The sequence below is a fragment of the Drosophila albomicans genome, chromosome 3 (genome assembly GCF_009650485.2).
Source record: "Drosophila albomicans strain 15112-1751.03 chromosome 3, ASM965048v2, whole genome shotgun sequence".
NCBI lineage: Eukaryota > Metazoa > Arthropoda > Insecta > Diptera > Drosophilidae > Drosophila > Drosophila albomicans.
This window is the reverse complement of record NC_047629.2, coordinates 31,333,453-31,351,260: the sequence shown is the minus strand read 5'-3', so window position 1 is coordinate 31,351,260 and position 17,808 is coordinate 31,333,453. Positions and strand designations below refer to the sequence as shown.

Sequence of the window (17,808 nt, the reverse complement as noted above, 5' to 3'; positions counted from 1 at the left end):
AAAACAACTTGTTCATATGAACGACAAAAATCAGGGCCTTAAGTTTTAAACAAAAATTAAAACAATATATATACGGCATGGAAGACCCATTAAAACCGAAGCCAGTACCGCTGGCTGCCGAAACAGTTTTGTGGTTTGAATTCCTGCTCGATCCGCACAAAATAACCCAGCACTTACAATGCAAAAATCCCGGTAAGTTGTTGCAACGCCACCTAAACTGAACTGTTGCATGGCATTAACAACAATTTCAATTCGTTTAAAGAGCCCAGCGCAGCGGAGCTGATTGTGCAGTTCATCAGCATGACGCCGGACACAGCGATTGCATCCACAGTGGTGACTCCCGGCAGCGATATACAGAGCTTGGGAGGCGCCAATGCCACCACGCCCGCCACCTCAGCTGCACTCAATGTGCAACAGCGACAGGCAGAGGTTGGATTGCAGTTAACGCGCAAGCAGCTGGCACTGAAGATACTCGAGCTTAAGGTTGCCACATGGCTCAAATGGGATCTAGATGCGCTCGAGAAAAGTTTACCCGTGGCGATGCAGTTGAGTCTGCTGCGTGATCTCTGCACCATTAGCTATGGTCGCCACGTTACCATTCCATTTGCCAGTGACTTCGATTTCAAGATTGCCTCCACTGGCAATGAGCGTGCTGCTCGCTTTGCTCTCACCATCTATCATCGTTTGCTGCTTCGACTCCAGCTCATCAAGGACAGCGCCTTAAAGGCGTCGCGTCCGCTCATGTAAGTCATGCTGACGTTTGGGGTAATTGTGTAGAAATCCGTTACTATTCCTACTATCTGCTCTTGCAGGTATCAAACCGTTGATCAAGTGCAACAGTTTCTGGAGACTCCTACGCAGCCTTCCATTGAGTATCTTGAGCAGTTGTGCGCCTCGGCCAACAGCAAGCCTTTTCATGTCTTCCACTATGATAGTTTTGTTACGTTAGACTGTGATCACATGAACAGCACGCAAAACTACGACATGATGCGCCTGATCTCGCCCCAGGAGCTGCGCGCCCAGCTGCACTATGAGCTGGCCCATTATTACCTCCACACCAAGCAGTATATGTTGGCACGCGAAGCTGCCGCCGCATGCAACAGCAATCTTCAAGCGCTGCCTGCGAACGCCACGCTTTTCTTCTGTCACATTCGACCCGCGGAGCTTGAAGGGTTGTTGCAAGCCTGCGGCATCAGTGCGCATCAGCAGACGCTCTTGGAGCGTTTTCATCAATCGTTGTTGAATAATTATACCGACATTGTACCCATACTGCGGCTGGATAATCGAGCACGCGAGATTCCGCTGGTCAGCAGACGTAACGTGGAGCTGGACATTGAGGGCGCCATCTCGACGGGACTGCTGAAGGAGACACGTCTGCTACTGCTGCAGGTGGCCGCGCTGAATGTGGTGCGCACCATCTTCGAATGGGGCAACATCTTCGGCAACGTGGAGTACTTTGAAAAGTATCGCGACATGGACTGCATGCCGCCCATTGTGGAGGCTATGCAGGATGCGCTGACGCACTGTAGCGCCAAGGAGCAGACAGCACTAAAGCACTTCCTCATCGACTGTGTGTTGCATCAGCAGCAGGAGCAACAACAGCAAGATCAGAGTCGGCAACTGTTGCTGACAGCCAAGGAAATGGGTATTTTTAGCGCAGAGGAGATGCTGGATTTGGATGAGCAACTGGTGCAGTCCACACAGCCTGTGCTCAGCAACTCGCTGGCCACACTAAACGATTGGATATGCCACTCGAAGAGTAAGTTTACAGAAGTTGTTTATGTATTTCTCTAATATTTCCGTTTCTTGTAGTGACTCGTGTGGATGTAGCCGCCTTGGAGCGCCAGCTGATCACGTGTAGCACTGCGAATAGCGTGCGCATTCTGCTCGTCAAGCTGTGCGGCACAGCGCCCGGCAAACCATTGTGGGCCATTAATCCCAGTTGGGATGTGCCGCAACCCCTCAAGGCTCTTATCATGGCCATGCCAGTGAGTTTCCTGCAGGACTTTAGCTACGTGCTGCTGGGCAAAGCTCGTGAGCTGGCCACACGTGGTAACTACATTGATGCCGTGTCCATGCTGAGTGTACTCAAGTCGGAGACACAGCGCCAGGAGCTGGGCGGCAATGCACAAATCATGTGTAAGCTCATCACCTGGGAGATACTGCACATACAAGTCACCCAATGTCTGGAAGAGTGGCATCAGAAGCCGCTTGATCTCACGGCACTTGGTGGGCGTTGCAAACAGTGTTTGGCTGCATTGCAAGCGGGTGATGCGATGATGCCACGCATGGAGATACTCGAAAGTTGCGCCATCATGTTGCTCAATCTGACTGAGTTTCCAGCGCTTCTCTATCTGGACAAACGCGCAGCGCAACTGGAGTTTCCCTTGGCTTTCGCTTCCACGTTCGTTGAAATGGAGAAGATGAAGGGGCCGAAGAAGGCATGTCGCGATGCCTGGGAACTAATGCTGAGCATGTTTCTCAACGTGCCCAAGCGAGCGGCATCAGCGGCAGCGGGCAGCGGCACCAACAGTTCGTTGCAAGCGTTTCTGCAGAGGGTACGGCATCAGAGTGTCTTCGGCCTGGCTATTTCCATGCTGGGCAAAATGCACAACATACTGAAAGATGATCCCAATCACGATTTAAGCTGCGAATACATGCAGCTCTGGCCCATCACCATTACCAAGTAGGCAATCTTCCAAATAATGAGTATAATACCAAGCCAAATAAATTTAACGCGTATTTCTTCTATTACAGTCCCAATAGCTACAGTTTACGCAGCGTCTGCGAAACGTTACAGTGGCTGCTGTCGGAGGCACTCAGTCATTATCCCCAGACCATATCGTGGCTGAAGATGAAGGGCGACCTGGAGCTGGCCATTGGCAACAACGAATCTGCGATGCGTTGCTATGTCAATGCTCTGGTCACCGGCACTGACTATTGCACATTGCCACTGCAGCGGAATGTGGTTGATGATTATGTGATCAGAAAGATGATTCGTTGTGCTGCCAATTTAGGCTGTCACATGCAGGCGACAGTGTTGTGTCAGTTCCTGGAGGAGATCGACTACGGCATTGTCTTTAAGAATCTCAGTGAGAAATCATCGAACTTTACGGATGCCATGGATGCATATTACAGCTGCATTTGGGACACAACGCTGCTCGAATTTATTGTCAATCTGCATGCGAAGAGAGGCGAACACAGTCGCAAGTTAGAGGCGGTTAGTTATCTATTGCGTTACAATCATTATTTTTCCACGATTCTAAACACGTTTCGTTTCTTGCAGATCTCTATGATGGGCACCTTGGAACTAAATGCCAACAACAATGAGGAGATCAAACGAGAGAGCGCCATGGTGCGAAAGTCACGCTTTCTACGCTCCCTGGCCAAGCAGTATTTGCTGTAGTCCCTGCTACTACACTACACCATCCACCCCCAAACAAGTCCCACAAAGAAGACCAATTAGGATTAAGTTCTGAAAAAGTTTTATATCTGTATGAAATGTAATGCGTAAGTTTAAAGATTATTTGTGGTTTCAAAAGAAATTCTAGCTCTCTTAATTTTATTTGGGTCTTCGTCCGCGTCCTCCGCCTCCGCTTAACTTGGCCTTCTTGTTGTTGGCGCTCTTCTTCGCCTCCTCCGCCTTGCGCTTGGCCGCCAGCATGGCATTCGGTGTGCTGGGCAAGGTCTTGAAGAAGCTATCGAGTCTCACTTGAGTCTGCGCTTGCTTAGACTTTAGCAGCTTCTTGGCGCCGCCGCGCACACGCTCCTCATTGAACTGACGGTCACCACACAGGAACTGAACTAAACCCTCCTCGTCGGGCTCCGTCCACTTGAGATCAATGGCGCTGGCATCGGCCACATCTGGCTCAATGAATAGCTCGCGGGCACGTTTATAATTCCAGTTCTCCGGCACTGTGTATTTGGTGGTATCAATGTTCTCCAGAATAGTTTCAATGTCTCTATAGCTCTTGATCAGTTCAATGGCACGTTTGGGTCCCACGCCTTTGATGCTCTCGCAGTAATCGCAGCCCATCAAGATGCACAGGTCAATAAACTCATTGCTTGTAAGCTCCAGACCTTGCAACACTTTGTCGTAGCTGAACTCCTTCACGGGCATTTTCCGAGCCTCGCTGTAGGTGAGATAACGTAACAGTTTAGTGGAGCCGAAGGTTAGCGCATCCATATCCTCTGTGGCCGTCGCATACACCTTGCCAGCTTTGACCAGGGCAGCGCACTGTGCCTCCGCCTCACAGGGTGCATCCACATATGGGACGCCCATCAGCTTAAGCAGCTCTTTGGCTTCTCTGGAATGCTCTTTGGTCACGCGAACCAACCTCCGATTGAACTTATCAATCTCAGCCTCATCGCCCGCCTCAGTGGCTGCTTTAAGTGCTTTTTCGGCTTCCTCACGACGCTCGGCACGCTTAGCCAACTCGCCGGATTTCATGTCTGGCGGAGCACCATCAAAAACGTAGACCGGCTTGATACCATTGTCCAGCAGCCGGATGGTACGATAGAACATGCCCATCAGATGCGAGGTGGGATCTCCATTCACAGTGGCCAGTTGAGCGCCCTCCGAGCGCACCGCAATGAGAAACTGATACAAACACATGCTGGCGTCGATAGCCACTTTGCGACCTGGAAATGGACTCGAATATTGAATAATATAAATCTGCGAGTTGTTGATTAACGTACCGAAAAAGTTCTTGATTTCACTCTCGCGTATGGCTAGAGGAGCCAAGTCGGCAATTAGCTTGGAGAGTCCTAAAATTCCCATGACAAGGACTTCGTTTTAATTGTTTGTGTTTTTTAGTTTATTATTTGGCAAATGCGAAGTGCGCGCGTTTTTTGCCGCAATGTTGTGCACGCGTTCTGAGGTGAATGCTCAGTCTGTTGGCGGTCGGTTGGCTGTCGATTTATAACGCTGCTACTTATCGTTTCTTAAATACCAGACAACAAACCCGTGTGACCAATAATTGTATGTTGTGTACCTTTCGATATTAAAATACTACAAATAGCCAAATAAATGCCATTATTTAAGTTGTAAATTGGATTTGTCGTAAAATTGTGATAAAGCCTGAAACTTTAAACAGTTCAAAAAAGTGCGCTTTTTTTTTTAAATACCAAACGAGCATAGCAATGAATTTAGTATATTACCCTCCTTTATTGGCCCGTTTTGAAATTCCACTTGCGGTCACCCTGCACATTAAGCATAAGCATGTCGGCTGACGAAAAAAAAGAAAAAACCGTTGAAAATATGGTACGTAAATTAACAAGAATTCTTTTAATGAAAAGCGAATGGTGAATGCCACAAATATGCATAAAAAACCGCTGGAGTGCGTAGGTGTTTCACGTGCAAAAAAGGCGCAACAAATATTGCTATGGTCCAATCAGTCCCCTTTCCTCCCCTTCGATCAGTTCGTTTATGTGTATAAACATGGCGTCGTTGCGTTTGTAGTGTCTAGTTTTGATGAGTGCAAGTGAGACAACGAATGCATGCCCAATGGCCCCATGGACGACGACACGCATACACAAACGAAAAGCCTAAAAGAAAACTTGTGTGTGCTGCTGCAAAAAAAAAAAATAGCCGAAACGCATAAAAAAAACATCGTTCGCGCAACTCATAAAAAACGTGAAATGGTATTCCGAGTGCATATTGTGAAACGCCGCCAAAAAAATTTGCAAGTGTTGTTAACTGGTGTTTTGCTTTTTTGTTTTGATTTCCAATAGGATGCCAACACAGCGCCAGAATCGGAGAAGGCGGGCAAAGAAAATGCCGCCGATAAGGTAAGCAGCGAATCAGCGAAGGCGCAAGAAAGTGCAGCGGAAACAACTGCAGTGGACAGTGGGGTGGTGTCAAAGGCTGGTGAGAAAGAGGGGGATGCAGCATCGCCACCCGCAACTGATGACGTCGCTGATAAAAAGGCTGTTGGCGACTCAGGAGGAGCTGCGACCGCGCCAACATTGGATGCAGGTAAATAACAGCAGCACCAATACATTCCCGCAATGTGTATGTGTGCGTGTGTGTATCTGAGTGTGTTTGTGTGAAGAAAGAGCGAGAAAAACAAAAATCATGAAATGAATTTTGCGCGCGTTTCTCGAAATGCGGCGAATTGAACTCGCCCCGTCGCCACGGCATTTCATTTGCGTCAATTGGCGAAGTTGTTGCTGTGGTAGCTGTGGTGCTGCTGTTAAGTGGCCGTGCTCAGCAGAGCCATTAGACCACGGGTTCGAATTCCCCTGGAGTAGTGATAAAAATTTGTTGGGTTAGAATTTTTCCAATTGGCCCATATTTCATAAGTAAAAAACATTTTCTTCTTCCCTCTCTCCCCTTGGCTATTGTTCATACTAAACCCTGAACAATATGGTTTCGTGTAGTAAGAGCCGAGGTAAATTAAAACTTCAATTTTCATAGTTCCTTGCGCTCCCAAACCTAATAGCATTGGACTTCCCAAGCATGAAGACAACTTTTTTAAAAAAAGTTATAAAGACAACTTTAAAAAAAAAAGTTATGAAGACAACTTTTTTTTTTTAAAAAATGTTAGTTTACCAAATACTAAATACTATTTTTTTTGTCACAGATGATAAGGAGTCGAACACAACGGCTGGATCGCCAGCGTCGCCATCAGCAAAGAAAGTAAAAAATAATAGCGCCAAGAAACCAGCTGCCAAGTCCGAAGATGACGACGACGCAGATGATGCGGATGATCTGGAAGAGGACGAAGAAGATCAGGTTGACGATGACAAAGATACTGCTAGTGGTGATGAGGACAAGAAATCAACAGATAAACCAGACAAGAAAAAGAATGATGCTACAGATGGTGCCAAGTCCTCCAAGACTACAACAGGAGCAGGAGCTGACAAGTCAGCAGCTGCTAAAAATTCAAAGGCCAAAAACGGCAAGGTGGATAACTCTGATAATGAAAAGGAGGAAGACGATGCGGACGAAGAAGACGATGGTCTCGATGAGAACAACGAAGTGGCCGAGGATGATGAGAATGTGGTTGCTTTGGCCGAAATTGATCGCATCAATGAGAACATCAACAAGACACGTGTCGATGGTCTTCAGACTCTACATGCTGTAAGCTCTAAACTAACTATATTTTGATACAGCAGATAAACTCTAATATGCTATATATTCTTTATGCAGCTTTGCTTTGGTGCTCAGGGCAAGAACAATGTGGTGAAAAAGAATCTGCGTTCCTTTGCTGGCTTTGAGTTTGCCAAGGATTCATCGGAATACAAAAAGAAATATGACTCCATTAAGAAGGTGGACAACAAAACACTGCGCAGCATCTGTGAAATTCTCACGCTAGACCGGAAGGGCAGCAAGGATGAAGTTACGGCACGTGTGCTCAAATTTTTAATGGAGCCCGATGAATCGCTCTGTATGGAACAGGGCGATGACGAAGAGGAGGTGGATGATGAAGATCTGGATGAGGATGAGGAGGCCGCTAGTGAAGAGGATAAGAAACGAAAGAGCAGCAAGTCAAGCGCACCAGCCGGTAGAGGTTCCGCTCGCAATTCTAGCGGACGCCCCAAACGCGCAACAGCGGGCAAAAGTAAGTTTCATGACGATTCGAATGCATTTCAGTTGTTTTAGAGCTATCTTCATTATCTCTTTCAGAAATGTCTGCTTATGTAGATTTATCAAGCTCCGAGGAAAGCGAGCAGAAAGTCACAGTGGCTAAACGAAGACGAAATGATGATTCTGAGTCTGGCTCTGATGTAAGTCTTTTTGAAAGTACAATCACTTTATTCGCTTATTTACAATTGTTCTACGTTCACAGTATAATCCATCGGCTAATTCAGACTCCGATGCTGGACGCGGCGGCGGTGGTGGCTCTGGAGTAGGACGTAAAGCATCAGCACGTGCCAGTCGTGGGCGACCGGCGCGCAAGAGTCGTCGAAGAAATTCTGATTCGGAGGAAGAGGAGGAATCAGATATCTCCGATGCAGATAGTGATGTAAGTTTACTACGTTTGTGTTATTGAAAAATCCAACCATGGAACTTATTTGCGATAGGTTCCCAAGCGCAAACGTGGTGCTGCTGCTAAACGTGGCAGATCCGCTGCAACTACGCCTAGCAGACGAGGACGCGGTCGAGCTTCTTCTGCGCGAAAGCGCAAGGATTCCGAGAGTGAGGAGGAAGAGGTATCTGAGGACGAAGAAGAGGAAGAGTTGTCCGAGTTTGGTAGCGAGCCAAGCGAAGTAAGCAAAAAACAAAACATGCTGAATAAGCAAGCGTCAATTAACTTGCATTGTATTACACAGGATGAACGTCCCAAAAAGAGTGCAAAGCCCACAACGCCTGCGAAAAATAGTAAAGCTAACAACAAGTCAAAACCAGCTGGAAAGGGTAAATCTAATACTAATACAATTAATTAGTATTGTTCTTTTTTAATTTCTTATTTTGTACAGCCGCTGGAAGACCGAAGAAATCAAAGAAGGAAACGTCCGATGAGGAAGACGCTGATGACAAAGATGAGTCAGATGAAGACGAGCCATTAACCAAAAAAGGCAAAGCGGCATTCCCAACGGTAAGAATCTAGTTCACCTATCATCCCTTCACTTTCTAATTGAATAAATATCTGCATTGCAGGACGAACAAATCCGCAGTTATGTCAAAGAAATTTTGGACAAGGCCAATCTCGAAGAGATCACAATGAAAACAGTGTGCAAACAAGTTTATGCTAAATACCCAGATTTCGATTTAACTGACAAAAAAGATTTCATTAAGGCTACAGTGAAAGCGGTAAGTAAAGCGATACACAATTGCGTGGAATAATGTATGATAATTATTTTTGTTTTCTATAATTCAGTTAATTGCCACATAAAACCACACAAATTTAGAGGCACTGGAGCCTGAGGATGGGCCAGCAAGCAGCAGAACTTGTACCAAACACTAAAGAGAAAAGAAATGAAAGAAAAACAAAAACAAGCCACTTTTTGAGAGCTGCTGCGACACCACAACAAAGAAACACCTCTAGTTTTCCTATAAGCGTATAATTTGTACTCTTTAAAACTAACTAATCTTTACCTTAAATGGATCATGTCCTTTTTCTATTGTGTACTAAGAGACGGTTATCCATATATGCATGTGAATATGTATATATGTAAACGTAATTTGTAATCACTTATATTCATTTTCTTTATGAATGCCTGCACACTCAGCGGCTCTACAAAAAGTGTGTAAAAACCGAAAAGGAAAACCGGAAGACCACAAAAAGAAACAACAAACATTGTAAAAAAAAAAAGAAAACAAAACATAAGCAAAAACACACAATTTATACATAACAATGTAGTGCTGATCGATTTGACGTTCAAAATTATGTATTTTTAAATTAAGAAGCGGATAAATAAAAAACAAAATTTACGAAAATTCACACACTGGCAGCAGTACAAAAAACGAAGCATGGAAACTCCAAAGTTTATAATACAAAATTGATATTGCACGCGATTTCGGCTAATGTAAAAACTTAAGATATTTGGATAGATTTTGGGAGCGAAATCAAGCCAAAGCATTAGGAATGATACTTTTTAAAATATATTATTTCAAAATGTCGGGCTTAAAATTAAGAATTCTTGGAACAAAATTCAAAATTGTTGTAAAATATTTACATGTTTTTGTCTTTTTATCCCAATGAATTGGGAAGCAAACCTAAAAGGTGTGAAGAGTTGAATGGCCAGTTAACAAAAGTCAAGATAATGTTATGATATTTACTTTCGTCTTACGTTCCATTTCCTCAATCGGTTATAGTCTCTCTCTCTATCTCTCTGTTAAGTAAATCTCAAAAGCTTGGCCTAGATAACAATTGAAGACAGAACTATAGCAGGTTTCTCATGTAGAGCAGCAGTTTACACAATTAGGACTTTCACACATAGACCTACAATGTAACACACATATTAATTATGAAATAAACCACAACAAAATAAAAATATACTGTGCAAGGAATATATCATTTGGATATTCATACGAAACTAGATGTATGTAAATTTTAAATAAACAATATATTGAACTAAAAATACCATACAAGATCGATTCAAAATGTTTTGAACAAAACACATAAAATAAATACAAACATCTCAATGTACGTTTTCTTTTAGTAGAGGAAAAATTAAAAAAAAAATCCAAATGGAAATATCAAATGATTAAACTCAATCTAAACTCTTTGTTTCATATAGATATATACATATGTCTATAAAATTAAAGCTTACGAGAATCGTACAAGAACAAAGTCAAATAGAATTTATTGAATGCTCTCTTTATAGAACAGAAAACTTAACTTATCCGTAAAACCGAATGCGTCCCAAATAGGATGCATAGATGTATGTAAAGCGATATTTTGTTTTATCTTTAAATGTTTCACTAAGGAAATAAAGACGAATGATGTATGTATATCAATAATATATCGCGACAAAATAAAATTCAATCTTTGTGTTTTTAATGGGTCACAATCTTATTTCATTCATATTATTCAATCCATTAGAAAAATAGCCGTTTCTGGTGTTTGTTTTATCATTTCAGATAGAAATTTATTGAGAATTCGAAAAATTCATTTGGCAATATTTAAAAACAATTGTAACATACTTATGAGATTGTGAAGGATTAAAGCTAAACCGGTCTATATCGACTGGTAAGTGGATGGATCACGTAGATAAGGCTGTAACATATAGATATTAAAAAGATCAATTTGCAAATTTAGAGGACGAGACATGTTAGAAGGTAAAGTAAATAGTATGTTGTTAAATTAAACACATAAATGTCTGTTCGAAATTTGTGATAAATGAAATGTTTGCGATTTGAAATGTATTTGAATAGAATATTAAAAGATAGTTCTATATGCACAAATTGGCCCTGGAAATAGATCAAAGCACACAATTTAAATCAAATATAAAGAAATATATATCAATTTCAAAAATATCATTTGATTGCGAAATAAACGGTTTGATATTGACCCAAAATGTAACGGAAATGGATTTCAATGGGAACTACAAAATACATGTAAATGTGTCGCAATTCTATACTTACCATCACATAGAGCGCATGGACTTCGTACTCATTGCCTGAAGAGTCTGCTGTAATTGAAACAAATAAAACGCCTTCCCGAACAACAAAAATAAAGAAACACAACTGTACTAATCCAATCTCAATGGACTTTGAAACTTCAAAACTGAATGTTCACTCTGTCATTTGTTCCAAAAGTGTAATTAGAATATATGTATATGTTGCCATTTAATAAGCTGTACCGTATCAGAACATTTCTATTATAAAATAATATATATATTATTTAAAGCTAAGTATGTATAATACTCATTATGGTAATATGGTAATATAAACCGCAGAGATCGCAAACAAATGATACCTTGAAACAACATAGTATATAGTATAGTATGATACTGATATTATAAATCGTGGAGATTCAAGTTGTATATTAAATATTTGAGCATAGAGAATAATTAAATATATCATTGCAATTGGTCTGAAGGTTAAAACAAGACGCTACTTTGGGGGCAGTACAGCGTTGAAAGGCGTTGAGGTTGGCTATTGGAATATATAGAGTAAAGAGATATATAGATGTCACATATGTTTGTATGTACAAATACAGATACAGTAGAATAATATATATGTAAAATATTTCAGCAATATTACGAGTACATAATATATTGGTATGTGCATAAGTTATGGCAGTTAAATTATGTATAAACACAGATATTACAAGTAGATAGTAGATATGTATATTTCAAAATGTTTCAAGGCATAAGAGTATTGATAGACCTGCTACATACCCAACAATGAACGACAGCCATAATGAACAAAAGCAAAATCCCATCCCTAGGACACCGATCTCGATCTCGATACCGGTCCCGATCCCGTTCCCGATCCCATCCAACTCAGCGCCTCTGAAAATACGCTCATAAACGATTTTCATATATGGCAAATAAGTTTTTCAAATAATAAAATATAATAAATAGAAACGCATAAGTTGCATACAATTTGTACGCATTGTGGTAATCGATTTTATAAATATAAATATTATATATTATGTGTGTTTATTATTCAATGTATCGTCGTAGGCTGCTGCGAAAGAGATTATGAAATCTTGCGGCGTGCCCACTTTCTTATACAAGTATTCAATTAGAGAGGGTGCATATCATTTTCAGCTGTTGCAACATTAATATTTTTCATTAGGAGACATAAAACTTATTCTATTTATTGTAAATATAAATATATAGATTTATATAATTTCTTTATAATTGCAGACCTATGGTTATTTCAATAATTATATATGTATATATTTATACATATATATACGGTTTACGCTTTAAAATGTTTATGGTTTGTTTTGCATTGTAAGATTTGTGAGACATACACAATAACAACAGAAGATCTTACCAAGTTTCACACTCTCTTAATATTCTATCAAAATTGGTTATAATCATTATTATTATTATTGCATTATTATTAATTCAATTTTTATAAGGGGATTGATCAATTCAATATCAATTTTCTGTTACTCTTATGAACTGGTTTGAAGATGTCTGGATTTACTGAACCGCCTCTGAAAGTACATACATATAGGTATATATATAGAGGTTACATGTGCATTATGCGTATACATATATAGATGTTTAATGAAACTATTTCATACACATATAATAAATTTATATACCACAATTTATCATTTAAGTTCTTACCAAAACTATAGGTACAATGAGTTTAGGGATGAAAAAAGCATAAAAGAAAAAATAAATGAGTATATCAAAATCAAAACAAAACACAACACATATTGTCGGACAATATTGAAAAAGAGAGCGAGTGCAAGAGAGCATGCTATATAAGGTTGGGAGTCCCTTGTAGTTCTTCCTAAGCAGTTAACCAATCGGAACTGAAATCAAAATGATGTATTACAGCTAACAATAAACCATTTAGATGTGTCCTCAACTGAAATACGGAAACAAAACTTGATAAGTAAATTGCTATGAATTGCAAGTTTCAATCTCAATCGATATTATGTTGTATAATGATCATATTGTATACAGATCAACAAACCAGTATCATCATCCAAGAGGAAAGAGATAGTAAGTAAATCGCATAGTCCTAGGCATATTCAAGTTATACAGTGTGTAATTGGTAATTTTACAGGATGAAAAAATCTTACCAGATCAGTTGGAACGTTGATCGTAGTATATTGCATTGTATAATATGTGTTTATATATAGTATTGGTAATTTGTATATCGGTTGTATTACTATAACTAAGCTAAGTTGGTTAAAATGTATGTGAGAAACTTGTCGCGGTATCAAAAGGTTATTGTGTTTGAAAAATATTACGAGTACATCGACATACATACTACAAGTATATGTATATTATGCAGCATTTGTATTGTAGTAAATACTTTTTCTTTTGTTTTTTGTATATTTCTTGTTGTTTTTCAATAAACACACTCCCAACGTGGACATAGTTATGCGTATGTGTAATGCTTCTAATTTGCTAGTTGGCAGCTGACGGAACTTGCTCTCAAGATGCCTAAATTGACGACGAAAGAAATCGTATGGATGTTGTATATATATGGTATATGGTATGGTATATAATATATGCAATATATATATATATATATATATATATATATATATGTGTATTGTATAGTAATATAAGAAAATTGTTGCCATCATATATCAACTGTGTATTATTCCAGGAGTTGTGTATCTGAACCTGGACAGCAACTGTAACTGTAATTGTAATTGCAAGCAGCAAATAGCATTTCATTTGTATTACTTTTGTTTTGATTTGCGTATGGTTTTTGTTGTTATTACGATTAAGTATTAGATTTAATTAATTTCAGGCAAATATTCACTTAATAACTAGAGAAAATTATAAGTATGAAAAAACCCAATATAATTGGCATATAATTAATATATATGTATAAATATATATAGTAAATTTACAATTATGCAAAGCGAGACGCTGCAAGCTGCAAAGAGCGCGAATTGATTGATTGATTGACTGTTTAGTTTTATTTTTGTGTACATTCTTTCTGTTTTTTTTTTTTTTGATTGAGGATTGGTTCGGCTCGGATCTCTTGACCGACGAAAGGCAGGCGCTCGTTGCTCTAATCTTCATCTTGCCCATCTCTCGTGTTTCGCGTTTGAATTATTTTTGCTAATTTAGTGGGAGGGGGATATAAAAGACAAAGGATAGTGGAACGATTCAAATGATTCACTGCAAAGAGTTTTACGCATGGTAAATAAGATATCGTTAGGATTACATACATACATCACAGGTAAGTAGATAATAAGTAAATACATAATAAATACATTATGATCAAAGAGATAATACATAATATAAATTATTGTAAATTCACCAAAAAAAATCAGGCAATTAAAAGGTAAAGCAAAATGCAAAAATATTCAAGGAAATTCATTTGGCAATTCATCTGATTGATAAGATTTGCTTAATTCAGAAGTATTCTCAATGCGATGATCCATCTACTTACCAAGGCAAAGGCACCCACATCTAATCCAGTTCAATCCTTACAGCTCAATGTTTATCGTTCTTGTGCGACTTCTGTTGTTGCTGCTGCTGACCGGGTCCGCCTCCTGGGCCACCGGGATATCCGCCATAGCCGCCACCCGGATAGCCACCGGGATAACCAGCTGGTGGACCACCGCCCTGACCACCGCCGCCGCCTGCACCACCGCCCTGGGGTTGTGGCGCCCCTTGTGGGTGACCCGCAGCAGCGGCTGCAGCATAATACTGTGAATATTGTGCATATTGGCTAGGAGTCATACCTTGGGCATAGCCACCGGCCGCTGCAGCAGCGGCTGCTGCAGCCGCTGCATTTGGCTGCTGTTGGCCGGGATTCGGTCCGCCTTGGCTTGCGTTCGGTGCACTATTGCCGCCAGCGCCGGCTCCATTTTGCTAGAATTGTCAAATGCAATTATTTTTAGCTAACTTAGGTATATTGAGTGTCTTACCTTCGCCTTCAGGGTTTTCTCAATGGCTTCTGCTTCCTCGATTTTACCCACACTGCGATAGTATTCCGCCCACTGTGCGCTGTAGTCAGCGCCTCCGGCTGCGCTTTGTTGCTGCTGCTGAGGTTGTGCCTGTTGTTGCGGTGTCTGTTGACTGGGACCCGAAGCACCGGTCGCCAGTTTAGCCTTCATTTGCTGCTCAATCATCTCAGCCTCCCGATGACAGCCGATTTGTCTGCAATATGTTAAGAAATATATAAGAGCGCTGCATCGTCAATCGCTTCTATTGAAATAACCTACTTGTAGTATTCGATCCATTGTGCAGAGTAGTCTTGACCACCTGCGCCGGCTGCTGCGCCCGGCTGACCTTGACCTGCCATGGCCATCTGCTGTTGCTGTTGGGCAGAGGCTGGATCCCAGCCGCCTTGCTGACCATAGGCACCCCAGGGCTGTTGCTGCTGCTGTTGATAGGCTGCTGCTGCGGCGGCTGCATTGGGATCGCCACCCTGCATTTGGTTGCCATAGCCGCCTTGTTGTTGATTGTGGTGGGCATTGTTAGAGCCTCCACCACCGCCGCCGCCTCCGCTAATGGGTTTGCGTGAGATGACTGTCAGTTCCATATTGATCTTTTCGGATATCATTTGACGTGCAGCCTCAACCTGATCTGTGGTGCCCTTCGATTTGAATAGCTTCTCGTTGGGCGGATTGCTGGCATTACGATCCATTTCCGTATGAGCTCCGGACTGCTGATTGATGAGCTTAATGGTCTCACCACCGCGGCCAATAACAATCTACAGCATGGAATACAAATACAAGTTTAGAGCAAAGCTATTATTATTGTGTTATTAAAAACTTACGCCACATTTAGAGGCGGGCACCAGAAACGTGATCTCTTCGCGACCACCTTGAGCATGATTCACGCCATAGCCATAACCATAGTTGGAGTTATTCGAATCTCCACCTGCTTGGCCACCGCCGCCTCCGCCATTGCTGCCATTACGATTCATTCCGTTGCGTTGCTAAGTATTAAAAAGAGAAATATTTGTGTATTGTGTAAAACAGATTACACTCCTGTCAATTACTGCACAAACAGAAATTTGCAGAGCAGTCAACTAGATTGAGAACAGGTGCGTTGCTTACCATCACATTCTCAATGAGTCCATCAATTGTACGTTTGGCATCCTCAACCTGCTGTCGCGTGCCTTGGATAACACAACGGCGATCGCCCATTTCATCGTTCTTGCCCTGGATGAACTGCAGCTTGCAGCCGCATTCCGTTTGAATTTTACGTATCATATCACCGCCCTTGCCGATGACAACACCAACGGCAATCTTGGGAACAAAGACCTCAACGCTTTCACCACCATTGCCATTGTTAAAGTTATTGAAACCCTGATCGGAGCCACCGCCTCCACCACCGCCGCCGCCACCTCCGCCGCTGCGTCCGCCCTGCTGCTGCTGGGCAAGCGCATCCTTTTGCGCAATCAGATCTAAGACCATCTGTTTGGCATGTTCTACTTTCTGAGGCACACCCGAAATACGCAGTGGTTTAATGACCTCCTGATTGGGTCCATCCTGTATGATGATCATGCGGGCGCCCGTCTTTTCCTGCAGCTGCTTAATTGTGTCGCCTCCCTTGCCTATTACCAGACCCACCTTGGCGCCGGGTATCATAATCTCCTGATAAGGCGGATACCCTCCCGGCCCTGGTGGCGGCATATTGATAGTCAGCAGCACTTCACAGTTGCCACTGCCACCATTGCGATTGGCCATTTGCTGCAGCATATCGCGCCCCTTGGTGCAGCTCTCCCGTGTACCGCGTAACGTTATTACACGCTCCTGATCCTGCATCAGTTCCAATTTGGCTCCCGACTCGGCTTCCAGGTGACTCAACGTATCGCTCCCGTTGCGTCCCACAAATGCATTCACAATGCTCTCAGGCACTCGAACTTGCTCTTCGCACGTGGACGCAGGCCAGGCAGCCAGTCGAGCAGCCACCGCCGCTGCTTGGGCAATGGCTTGCGTCATATTCGCGCCACCGCCGCCGCCCCCTCCGCTGCCGCTGCTCATGTTCGAGTTGTTCTGGCCGTAGTCCGGGCTGCCAAAGGACCGTTTGCAATCTGGCCCACTGTCGCCGTCGTCGTTATGTCGCTTAAAGTTGTTGCTTCCGCCGCCGCCTCCCGCACCGGATGGACCACCGCTATCACCACCACCTCCTTGTGACTGTTGCTGCTGATTTGGTTGAATTTTCGCGGCAATCTAGAAAGAGAGATAGAAAGGCACACGGAAAAGTCACGTTATCCAGTTTTCACACTCTACCGATAATGGCGCCTTTTCTATTGGAAGCGGCTTGACTAGGGCTGCCTCTCTTCTTCTTACCTGCTTGGCACGCTGTATGGCAGCTGCCAATGCCTGCGATTGACTTAAACTCGCCTGCTGTGTCTGAAAATCACTCATCTCGCCGTTTACTAACTGTAATACAGTTCCAAATTAATTGTTTTTGTGTTTTCTGATTAAAGAGCCGACGCCCGCTGATGTATTTTGCAAAAATGCCGACGAAAATTGGCGACGTGCAAAACTGGAAAACTCGATAACCAACAACTAACAAATTCACTATACGCCGCAAAATCTTCCGTTTTTCTTTTCTTTCGCTTTACAAAAAAACTATTTAGAATTTGATCTATGTCGCACACCACTCGTGCACAATATTTACAATTATTTAACGCTCACAATAAATGTTTTTACTACCGATTTCTTTTTTTTTCGGTGAAAATTATGCGCCCCAAAATGCGTACATAGGGATGCTAAGTTCTCAATACTTTTCTACAAA

The 17,808-nt window shown here is 42.2% G+C and overlaps 4 protein-coding genes across 9 annotated transcripts; 2 read left to right on the top strand and 2 right to left on the bottom strand.

Annotated features, from left to right (window-relative positions):
- LOC117568969 (integrator complex subunit 8) lies at window positions 1–3,434 on the top strand. Its single transcript, XM_034249927.2, has 6 exons — window positions 1–192; window positions 263–743; window positions 813–1,759; window positions 1,813–2,686; window positions 2,758–3,220; window positions 3,287–3,434. The coding sequence occupies exons 1-6, from the start codon at window positions 78–80 to the stop codon at window positions 3,404–3,406; spliced, it is 3,000 nt and encodes a 999-aa protein (XP_034105818.1). The 5' UTR covers window positions 1–77; the 3' UTR covers window positions 3,407–3,434.
- A 34-nt stretch (window positions 3,435–3,468) lies between these two features.
- LOC117568970 (flap endonuclease 1) lies at window positions 3,469–4,953 on the bottom strand. The gene is made up of 2 exons (XM_034249928.2): window positions 4,699–4,953; window positions 3,469–4,641 (listed from the first exon to the last, which is right to left on the bottom strand). Exons 1-2 carry the CDS (start codon window positions 4,778–4,780, stop codon window positions 3,563–3,565), a joined length of 1,161 nt encoding a protein of 386 aa, XP_034105819.1. The 5' UTR covers window positions 4,781–4,953; the 3' UTR covers window positions 3,469–3,562.
- A 202-nt stretch (window positions 4,954–5,155) lies between these two features.
- On the top strand, window positions 5,156–9,308 carry LOC117566346 (protein DEK). 2 transcript variants are annotated; one of them, XM_034245832.2, is made up of 11 exons: window positions 5,156–5,263; window positions 5,734–5,977; window positions 6,585–7,084; window positions 7,154–7,565; window positions 7,631–7,731; window positions 7,794–7,970; window positions 8,029–8,214; window positions 8,278–8,362; window positions 8,425–8,543; window positions 8,606–8,758; window positions 8,826–9,308. In XM_034245832.2, exons 1-11 carry the CDS (start codon window positions 5,222–5,224, stop codon window positions 8,838–8,840), a joined length of 2,034 nt encoding a protein of 677 aa, XP_034101723.1. In that variant the 5' UTR covers window positions 5,156–5,221; the 3' UTR covers window positions 8,841–9,308. The 2 variants fall into 2 exon arrangements, with proteins under 2 accessions (XP_034101723.1, XP_034101722.1); XM_034245831.2 differs by lacking the exon at window positions 5,156–5,263 and adding an exon at window positions 5,528–5,643.
- Window positions 9,309–12,038: 2,730 nt separating this feature from the next.
- LOC117566345 (far upstream element-binding protein 2) lies at window positions 12,039–17,788 on the bottom strand. 5 transcript variants are annotated; one of them, XM_052005531.1, is made up of 8 exons: window positions 17,358–17,788; window positions 16,119–17,237; window positions 15,836–15,997; window positions 15,279–15,769; window positions 14,982–15,213; window positions 14,796–14,925; window positions 14,501–14,747; window positions 13,903–14,226 (listed from the first exon to the last, which is right to left on the bottom strand). In XM_052005531.1, the coding sequence occupies exons 1-7, from the start codon at window positions 17,433–17,435 to the stop codon at window positions 14,545–14,547; spliced, it is 2,415 nt and encodes an 804-aa protein (XP_051861491.1). In that variant the 5' UTR covers window positions 17,436–17,788; the 3' UTR covers window positions 13,903–14,226; window positions 14,501–14,544. The 5 variants fall into 5 exon arrangements, with proteins under 5 accessions (XP_034101720.1, XP_051861491.1, XP_034101718.1 ...); XM_034245829.2 differs by lacking the exon at window positions 13,903–14,226 and adding an exon at window positions 12,039–12,566 and having other exon boundaries at window positions 14,501–14,925; XM_034245827.2 differs by having other exon boundaries at window positions 14,501–14,925.
- Window positions 17,789–17,808: the final 20 nt, after the last annotated feature.